The following is a 10,317-nucleotide window of genomic DNA, read 5'->3' on the forward strand; positions in this document are numbered from 1 at the left end:
TCATTAATGCAGAAAGCCCCTTTTCAGGCTGTGGAGACTAAATTTTGCATTTGTGAAACAAGCTCTCGTCTTTTGCTAATTTGCAGCGATACTGATCTGAACTTTCCTTTAACAGAATCATGATGAAACCTGGAGGAATTACTTTTCTGACATTAACTTCTTCGCAAATGCTGTTTACACCCACTGCTACGACTCGTCTGGAACGAAACTCTTTGTGGCAGGAGGCCCCCTTCCATCAGGACTCCACGGGAATTATGCTGGTCTCTGGAGCTAATGAGAACTCTTCCCAAATGCCCATCTTTACTTTGTCTTTCCTTTTTTAACAAAGAAATTGTGTGATGACATTGTTTTCTGGTTTAAATGCAAGTTATTTTTGGCAGAGTTTTCTGTTGGTCTTCAACAGTTTTGTACATCTTTTTTTGAACCAGATTTTGCTTTAACTTCCTTGATCCTTTATATGAAGGGTTTTTTTAAATCCCTTTTTATTGTATTTACTCCAAATGACTCTTCCCTATATAGGCTAACTACAGCCATATGCCCCCTACTTTGCTGTGAGGTAGGATTCCTTTCTTAGAGTGGTTGCTGCCAGGCTTTCTGTGAAAGTCCAGGGGCTGTGTGTATGCAGGTACTTTGTGTCGGTTACATTATCTGGAGTGAGGACTACTTGTAATTAAAAATATTAAAAATATTTATGAGATAAGCTACTACTTTATCTGCAGAGCCTGGCTCAGGCCTGGCTTGATTTTATTTTATTTTTTAAGTACAAGTCTAATGACACATAAAGGAAAGTAAATTGAAACCAAACTTGTTGGAACCCAGGGACAGAGTACCACCAGGAACATCTTCTCTAGCCCAGAGTGTAGCAAAGACGCCAAGCCTGGCATCCCAGCAGTGCATGAGCAAAATTACTGTTTCTTGTTACCCCTTCTCTCTCTATTCTGAGTGTCAGTTTGCAGGGTTGTTGGAGCTACAGAGTAGGCTGCCCACACTGCAGCGGGGGTATTGTGTGACATGACAGCTGTTACGATGGTGGAATGTGGCTTATTGGGGCACTAAGGGAAATGGCATCCCAGGAGGAGAGAGATTTGCATGGTGGCTAACTTAATTCAATCTGATTAACTTCCAGACCAGCTGGGGGTCATCTGCGTGGCTGGGGCTAGATGGCAGGGAGGAGCCAGGGCCCAGGTACCTGGAGTCTGCCTAAAGACACAAACCTCTCTCAGGCTGGAGATTCCCCCCGCCCACCTTGTAGTTCTCCTGCCAGCAGTGAGTAATGTTGGCAGGAATGGTCCTTTCTAGCCAGTTACTGGTATTAAAGTTGGTGGGCAGGGGGATGTTACACTAATATTTTCATATTGTTTCCCTCCTGGCCTTTGGAAGGAGGGTGTCATATACAGTTAGTTGATGCTATTAGCAAATACAGTTGTCGTCGTCTTCTGTGACTGTAGGCTCTAATTTTTTAATTTGAAACTTACCAGGTAGCTAGACTTCCTGTTCAACTCATCATGTTAAGAAAAGCATAGGCTGTCACTTGGATTTTATGGGAGACTCTTTTTTTTTTTCTTTTCCCCCCCTCTGAGCACCTATCTTATTATTCAGTCCAGCCTTGGATTTCACCAGGAGCTGTGGGTGCAGGATGACAGTCTGGATACGCTTAGCGAACAAAATACAGGCCCAGTCGTGGAGGGATTGTGCATTTCTGGTGAGGAAAAAGTGGTCTTGTGGCTAAAACACAGGGTTAACCATTGGACTCCTTGTTTCTCTTCCTGGCTCTAGCTTCTGTTGCCTGTCACTTCACGTCTCTGTGCCTCACTGTGCTGATTTGTAATATGAGGTTAACAGCATGCGTGGCACCTGAGGTAATTTCTAACTTGAGATTATCAGACGAAAGACATGGTAGAAGTGCAGGTTCCCCCCCACATTCTGATTGCACGTCAGGGGTAAGGAAAGCTTGTCCCATATGCACACCTGGATTTAAAGTATAGGTTACTTAAGCTAAGGCCTGACTTAATCACTTTGCAAACCAAGAAACTTTATTACTGCATTCCAAACTTCTGCTAGTGGGTTCGTTGCTTAAAATCTGCATCAAAGCAAAAATGTAACGTTAAATATGGTTTTATTACGCAGTTTCCAAGTAGTAGCAGTTAAGCTATAGGGCTGTAAATGAAGTAGTTCTCTCAGAACTTCCGTTGTTTAAACTGATGTAAAGATTCTAAGTATTTTTATACTGTCACCAGTCGCTGTTCCATGGTGGGAACATGTTGCTTTTGAGGTTTCTTTTATGAATGTGTGGCGGGGCAGAGATATAGCATTTGACTCTGTCCAGAAATATGCAAAGGAAAATAAATATTTAATCTACATGAAATATGGTGACACCATCTCTGTGAAGGAGTAGTCTTAAATCCTGTCTAAGATCACTCTCTTCTATAGATAGGTTCTGCATTCTGTTGGGGGGTGTTTTATTCCCAGGCAGGTCCTGTTGTTTGGGGTCAGATTTGCAGAGGCACTGAGCACTCAGCTCCAGCTGACATCTCTGAGAGCAGAGCTCAGCTGTGTTAAAGTGGGTCCACAATGTTTAGTAACATTTTAAATTTTTTTAATGCTGAAGGAAGCCTTTTGGTCTTGAAATCTAACCCCCTTTATAGTTAGTCGTGTCAATTTGAAACTCATTTGTTTGTAGCTTTGACTCCTTGGGGAAGTTGTTCTCTCCAGATTATTTTGAGCATTGTCCAATGTAGATGTGTTGGTGTTAAGGGGACACCAATTTAAAATTAGTCCGTTTCATTGTGGGGGAAGGGGGACGTGGAGATGGTGTAGTTTCAAGTACTCCACTTGCTCCTGAGCCTTCTGCCAGTGCTTGTCGTCCTTTTGGTGACTGTTTCCTGCTCTGGGGGGGAAATTTTTCCCTTACATGAAAAGCCCATCCAAACAAGGTAACTGAAATATACACCCAGTGCTGTCCAATGCAGAAAGAAAACTGGGAAATACTTTTCTTTATCCTAGTAATCCTGTGCTGCTTTTAACAGTAATAGATGATAAAGTTTCAGACAAGTGTTTTAAGTAGATGTCCCTTTAAGATGGGATGCCTTACTGTGGTATGATCCTGAATCTCCAAAGCCAAATATTTCTTTTGATCCACTGAGCAGTTCGGGAAACTGAGGCTGGGAGGGGAAGTGATGTGCCAAGTGTCGCACGGTAAATCCGAAGTAGAAACAGGGAAAGAGTCTAGGGTTCCTGATTGCTAGTCTCTGCCTGTTCCGTTGCACTATGCTGCCTCGACCACACCGTTTTAGATTTAAAATTGAAATACCAGAACCTGGCGGGGTGGATAGCAGCACATGGGGATCCAAATATGGGTGACTGGTTTGCTGGCACAGCAGTGTCACAGCAGTGGGGAGGCTGTGAGCCCAGCCATAGAAGTGGGTGTGAAGACACAGCTCCCATCTCTCAAGCAACAGTAGAGAAACCCTATTGGGGGTGAATCTGGCCGCCTGACTAGATTTCAATAGCTTTAAAATAGGGTACAGAAACCCAGTGGTGGTCTCGCTTTGTTTGTTGACTAGCTAATTTTCTCAAGTGCTCAAAGTCAGATATCCCTTGTGACTTTTTTTTTTCCTCAGAGTTGCTTTGAGGGAAAGAAGGTTCTTAAGGATCATTAAGACAGGCATTTTTCTGATATTTGACATTATATTAACATGGTCTCCTGTTTGCATTGTAATGTCTCAAGCAGTTTATTTTATCATCCAGAACTTTTCATAAGGCTGCTATACAAAGCACGGTATCCTTGAAGCACCATATGCATTTGTTCTAACGTAGAAGCAGATTAATTATTTAACAGTGATGAACCCAATAGTAGCCAACTCATGAGTACTGAGTGGCAACCCTACAGCAGCTAGCCAGTGTGCTCATGATGAGAGAGAACCAATTTCCATTTCCTTTTCCTAAACTGTCCAGCTTTTTCCGCCTTCAAGTTCAACATTATTCCCCCAGGCCATTTTTCTATTAACCTTCCAACCTTAGTCCATCATCTCACAGTCTGTTCTGCCAGCCAAGGAAGCTTGACACAGCTCTCTGCAGTATCACTCTGAGAGAGCTAGAGGCCATGTTAGACCAAGCAGCCTCCCATTAGAGGCTCAGCGTGTTACCACCCCAGCACTCCCAGCTCAGGAGAGCCACAGACCAAGCTCAAGTTTCATTGAGATTCATAGTTTGTGTTAATTCTGGGCCAGTTCTAGTGGTGCTGAAGATAGATAGCATATATATTTCTAAGCTATTTAAAAAACCCACTTAAGACCGGTCCAATTCAACACCCATTGAGGTCAATGCAAAAATACACTATCGTAATAATCATTGACTGGCAATTTTCATACCTTCAGGTGTGAGTCACTTCCATCTAAACCTTGCTCCCTGAGGTGCTGCTCTTGTGAGAAGTTTGTAGCTGCAAAGTCCCAGAGAAGACTTGTATTTTTCAGATGCCCATCTTTGCAGTGGTGTCAAAGAAGCTCTGAGAGCGACTCATCTCAAATTGCATCTCCATCTGAAAATGCTGCATCTGTTGTCAAAAGTAACTGCAGGGCTTCCTAAAACAGAGATCAATTTATTTTTGTCAGATTGTCATTGTGGATTTTACAGCAATTCGTGGAGGGTTGGTTTCACTGTGGTGTTGGTGGTCAGTTGCATCACTCCCATGTCCTAATCTTAGGGCAGAGGAGAGGAGAGGGGAAGGTATTCACACTCTGCTCTGGGGCAGTTTGTGCATGCCGTTCTCCTGGGTCTGCAAGGAGCAGCAGCATAGGGGCAGGCAGGAGTGTGTGCAGAAAGGAGGGCAGGTTTGGTGTTGCTCTCAGAACCACCCAGAAGTTCTATTTAAAGGAGAAACTTAAGTTGAAATTGTCCCTTTGTGTGGAATCTATTCTGGCTGTTTTCCATGTGCTGGAATATATTGCTTGGGAATTAGGTAATCCTTGTAGCTTCATCTGTGCTGGGTCTCCTCATCAGAACTGGATACTTAAAAATCCTGTATTGGATACTTATACAAAAACAAAAAAACCCACAGTGTTTTCAAGAGTTGTCTGAGTGGAACCTGGTCTGTTTTGTCCCTAGACTCCAGAGGCCTTCAGAAGCCATTTTTCAACCTCCTCTCTTCTAGCTGTATGCTGGGACCTGTAGTTCCGGCAGGACATTCATATGTAAAACAAAAATGCTGTGGCTGGCTGAGCTGTAGGCCCCATCTGACCAACTGGGTAACGGTATTGACTGTATACAAATTGCCACAGTACTGGACTGAAATAAAATACAGGGCTATGTAAAACACTTGGAGACATGTACAGTCTCCTGTCTGTAACCCCTTCAAACACTGATTCTCTGGTCTCAAAAGGAATATCTTGGAGATGAGCAGATTCTAAAAATCATGAGCTTTCTATAGATTTCCTTAATTAGAAGGGAAATTTCAGGTGCTGAATCTTAAATCTCATTAAACTTGTACTTTTTGTTTACCTGCTCACCTGGTTTCCTCTCCTATTATGGCCTCCTGCAGTCTCAGGGTATATAAATCACTATGATTCATCCAAATAACGAAAAGGACCAATCAGAGGTTAACGTGCCTTTCTCTTATGGTACCTTGATCTTTGTAAAGTTATCTGACAGAAACTCATTGCTGTCTTTTTCTAAGATGTAAACAGTGAAGTTGCAACAAGTTTGTATCGTGGTGACTTTTTTTTTTCATTTGACATTCAAGAATATGGGATAGACACAAATCAAATGCACTGATTTTTGTCTTGGGATGAGTCCTTGCACAGACATCAGTGCTTACATGTTTGGTAATATGTACATAAGATGCTGGATCTTCCCCACTTGCCTGTGATGTATGTGATGCACAAACAACGCAGGATGTTTAAAATATGTGGGGATCACAACTTGTGGCTTGGGGTTAAGTTGTCTTAAAGTGAACTGTAGTTCTTTTAAAATGTTTTTCCAAGTAGACCACACTTCATAGACTTAAACATCCAATGCATTGAAAATAACAAGACTTCTGTCACTTGCCTGCTTCCGTTTTAAATTCAGGACCCAATGTTTCTTTGGCATACGTTGCTGTTGTGCGCACGCATGCACAAAACAATTCTCAGTATGATTTATAGCATCAACTATTTTGATACAGTGCACAATCTTGAACTTGCACCTAAGCAGTTAAACGAAGGGAGTAGAGGTTTTTCAAATGTTCTGTAGTTCATGTGTTTAACTTGAGGGCTAAATGTCTAAAACTGTCCATGCAATTTGCAAATTAAACAATGAAAACTTGCAGACTACATGCAGAAACCAACTTATTTGTATGTGCAGCTCAGTGTCTAGAAAGTTATCCTGTAAACAGCTGCTCTTCTCTGAAAAATAACTTTTAAAAAGAAAAAGGCTTTGTTGGTTGGTTTCTCAGTGACTTCCAATGTGCTGAATTGGAGTACAAATATTACTTTTCTAACTACCCTGCAAATTCAATATGATCTGAAGTTCAAGCTGGGTTTCTTCTTGTGTATCACTAATCCCCATTGCTTTCAGTGAGTTTGCAAATGAGTCACTGATTGGAACTTTAGCACAAAAATTCTACTGAGCCAGATTGTCACTCCCTCTTTTCTGTTAGCCCTACAGAGCCAGCACAGCTGTGTCAATGTATGGTCATTAGTCTTTGGATATAATGTGCACATGCCTAAAATGGAGTAACCTAGAGATCTTATTTAGTGTAGCTTTTGGCCCTGCTTATTCTCATTGGATCCTACAGAGCAGACCTAATCTGACATGTTTTCTGGTTTGTATTCTTTAGCGGTTTAACTTTTTCTCCATTCTTTCCAGTTCACCTTTAAGAATAAATTCCAAACTTTTGTCTGGTCTGAAAAATATTAAAATAGTTTGTACTGAAAGTTGTACGAAAAATACTGGTTGCCCCTGAGTAGAAAGACCACTCTGTGCTGTGTCTTAAACCTGTTGCTACCTAGCTGCATGTGAAATGACAATTCCTGCTTTTTTGGCAACCTCTACAGAAGCTGAAATTCTAACATCCAGATTTCATAAAGCAGTGGTCAGTAAGGTGGGAAGTGATGGCCCACTGTCTGCAATCTGAGCAGCAGGGAAACAGCTAACAATGTTGTCATTCCACTTTAGAGTTAACACCCCATTGGAGTACTGTAGCGGGTACATCACACTTCCAAGCTGATTGCTGGTTCCTTCTGGTTACAGCACAGGGCTTTTTTCACAACTGTAATGGCTAGAATTACTTCAAAAAAAAAAAAAAAAAAAAAAGGCAGTTTCTTGCCCTAATTAATGCGGGGGCGGGGAACACTGCTGCTGGGACCGTATGGTTAAGTGGCAGGCACGTATTGCGCAGTTTGTCCAAGGGGAATTCCACATGCCTGTTACTTTAGAAGACAAGCAACTATTTTAATACGCTTGAACAATGAAGGTCTGTGGGTTTGGCTGCAGCTCTTCATCATCCCTTATCTGACAGTCGGTTACAACGCCTAGAGCTTGCCTGTGGAAAGTGGCTGGCCTTCTATCTTCAGAGATGCTGTGTGAAGATAGAGCGGGAAAGCACCAGTTTTTCCATTCATTGTCATCAGCCTGCCACCCACCCCTTCCTCCCCAGGCTCCTACTGCGCTCGAGCTTTCCAGCCTTTTCCCTGACTTGGGAAACTGCTTCATTTCTGGGGTGCTGAGGGGCAGCACTCTGCGCACTGCTGGCGGGCCATAGTGAAGAGGGCCCTTGTTTGTGGCTTCCTCCGCTTGGCTCTACCTATTGATCCCTCATTACCTCTGGGTGCAGGGGATGTAGAATTCCAGTTGGGACTTTAGTACTTCAACTGGCTGCTTCCCTAGGACTTCACAGAACACAGCAGGGGCTAGTCCCCTTGCTCAGTTTTCCTGTTCACAAAACAGCCTGCGGCAGGCTCTGTCCCTCTTGTTCTTCCACAAGTTTTGTTTCCATCATTCAGCCTTTTGTCCCAGTCACTCTTCTGTGGACTCCAGCATGTTCCATCATGGCTTGCTAACTTGGGCCCCTGTTCAGCAGAAAACCAGGTTATGTGCTTACGCCCTGCTGAAGCTGATGAGACTTAAGCATATACTTCAAGCCCTTATGTACTTTGCTGGATCAGAACTTCTACAGTTTGATTCCCACCTTTCTCTTCCTCTCTCTTACCCAGCGCTGGGTGTTTCCCTAAATTGGTCTCCTTCTCTGATCTGGAGGGCTGTTCCCCACTCATTCCGGCTCTGTAAATGAATTAATTCCTGCACTGCTGGCTATCTAAATCTGGTTGTTTTTTACTTTCCACCTTCTTGATCTGGGGATGACTGCATATGTACAATGTCTACTGATTCCCACCCTCAGCTCTCCTGACGTGCTTTTGGGACCTACCCTGTGAGGCATTGAGGTTACTTGTTTCCATTATGTGCAGAAGAAAACTTCTTCGATGAAAATAAGCCTTACGGGGGAAAACAAGCTTTGTATGCAGAGAACTGGAAAGGTACCTCTAGTTCAAGTAGATGAGGGAGCAGTTTAAAATAGTCTTAATGGAATAAGAACAGAGGTCCTGAATTTTGTTTAAATCCCTTCCACTGGAGGTTCATGACTCAGATTCCAAATCCATTGAATGTTGCAATGTACATCACGGTTATTTCTGATCAATGCAAAGTGTGCCTCTTGGATTTCCTTAAGTATAATGAAAAGGTCAGTCTGTTTCACTTTGTGTCTTCAATGCAAGGAGTTTAACTGAAGACTGATTTTATGTGATTCCTGGTATTCAGTGTTAACATCCATAGAGCAGTCCTCGCTGGTCTTTCTTGAGCAGCATGCAGTGCTATCTCTCGCCGTTTGAATGCAAAATAAGGGGGTATCAGTAACAAATGGAACCTGCTGGGCTTTCCTTGTGTTAAGGAGATGATTTAAGTTAAGGTTCCATGTGTTTTTATTAATTTTAAACCCACTGCAGTTACTCTACAGGTCCAGCACCACTTTCTTTCTCTACTTTTAATGCGGGATCGCAAAAATATGAATCCAGCAACATGTGATCCCCGCTGGCTTGCTTGCATATTTTTTTGCGGGATGAGGTGTTTTTTCTTGTGTGGAAGAATTCAAACCGGCTGCAAAGATTTGGTGACTGTCCCAAGTCCGCTTCCTAAATGCAGTTGAGTGTTTTGGGCTTCTCTTCAGAATGTAAGAGGAGAGCAGTTAAAGTTGGGCGATAACTGTGACGGTTTTAGGTCATCAGTGTGTTGCCTGTTCATATGGACAGCGCAATGGGAGTTTGGTTTGCAAGTTGATATCCTTGTATCGATCAAGGAATAAAACTCATAATTCCTGGTTTGGGGAGATTTGTGAATAGATTCATCTCCAAATCAAATTAAGAGGTTAATTTTCAATCTCACATTAACCGGGTTACTGTGTCCACAAGCCAGAAAGATGTTGCTCTTGGAAAAAGCATGTTAGTGTATGTGGCAATGACCAGTGCACTTTTTAATACATAGATCTGTACATTCTCATCTGAGTGTTAACCATTCTGTAGTCTGACAAATGGATCTTTTACTACTGCCCTGTTATATAGAATAATTGTAACTAACTGCAGTTTGTTTTTTCCACTACTTGAAGTTGTGTGAACTGAAATTGGTGAACAAAAGTATTTGTGCATCTTAATATGGATATCTCTAAATAAAATGTATTTGTATAGTGTTGGTTAGTGGTGGTCTTTACTATTTAACCCCACCATTGTACATAAACCCAGGGGCAACCATGCTGAACTGTATTAAAAACCTAGGAGCCGGAAGTAGAGCCTAACTGCTGTACCTAGCCTAGTATAAATGTCTAATAGCTATCAGTGTCGTACTGGGAATCTAACTTGAGACCTACTGTCTTGGTCATGCCCCTTTTCAACAGTCAGGAGGCCTCCTTGCTGGCCTGGGTTGTTCAAAGGGAAATACATTTGAACTGCTTGTGGCATATTAATGACTGTATAGAGAAGAACATAATCTCAAGGACACTATGGAGCAGTCCTCTTGTCCCCTCGCAGCCAGAATCTATCCCATGCCCTACATGGCCCCAGCAGCAGAGTAGTCTCTGTTTCACAAGGAAATACATCTAAAGGCAATACTGTAGGTATACTTTAGACTTCTATGCTGTCTTATCGCAGGGTCTCAAAGCCCTTCATAAACATGACATAGCTATGCTACTGCTGTCCCACCCTCTTGAGGCAGGCATAATTTTCATTTAACTGCTGTTTTGGCTTCGCTACCTCTAGAGACGTCTTCAGGGTGATGGTGAGAATGTAATAGAGGGCCCTT

At 42.5% G+C, this 10,317-nt stretch overlaps 1 protein-coding gene across 3 annotated transcripts in view; it reads left to right on the forward strand.

The window, feature by feature from the left end:
* DCAF12 (DDB1 and CUL4 associated factor 12) overlaps nucleotides 1–9,709 on the forward strand; it is a 39,752-nt gene extending 30,043 nt beyond the window's left edge. For all 3 annotated transcript variants that reach the window (XM_043546819.1, XM_037902281.2, XM_037902282.2), the window contains one exon: nucleotides 116–9,709. In XM_043546819.1, coding sequence (XP_043402754.1) covers nucleotides 116–274 — 159 coding nt within the window. In that variant the 3' untranslated portion in view covers nucleotides 275–9,709. The remainder of the gene's footprint in view (nucleotides 1–115) is intronic.
* The last annotated feature ends 608 nt before the right edge of the window (nucleotides 9,710–10,317 follow it).

This window comes from Chelonia mydas, chromosome 5 (assembly GCF_015237465.2).
Source record: "Chelonia mydas isolate rCheMyd1 chromosome 5, rCheMyd1.pri.v2, whole genome shotgun sequence".
Taxonomy (NCBI): Eukaryota; Metazoa; Chordata; order Testudines; family Cheloniidae; genus Chelonia; species Chelonia mydas.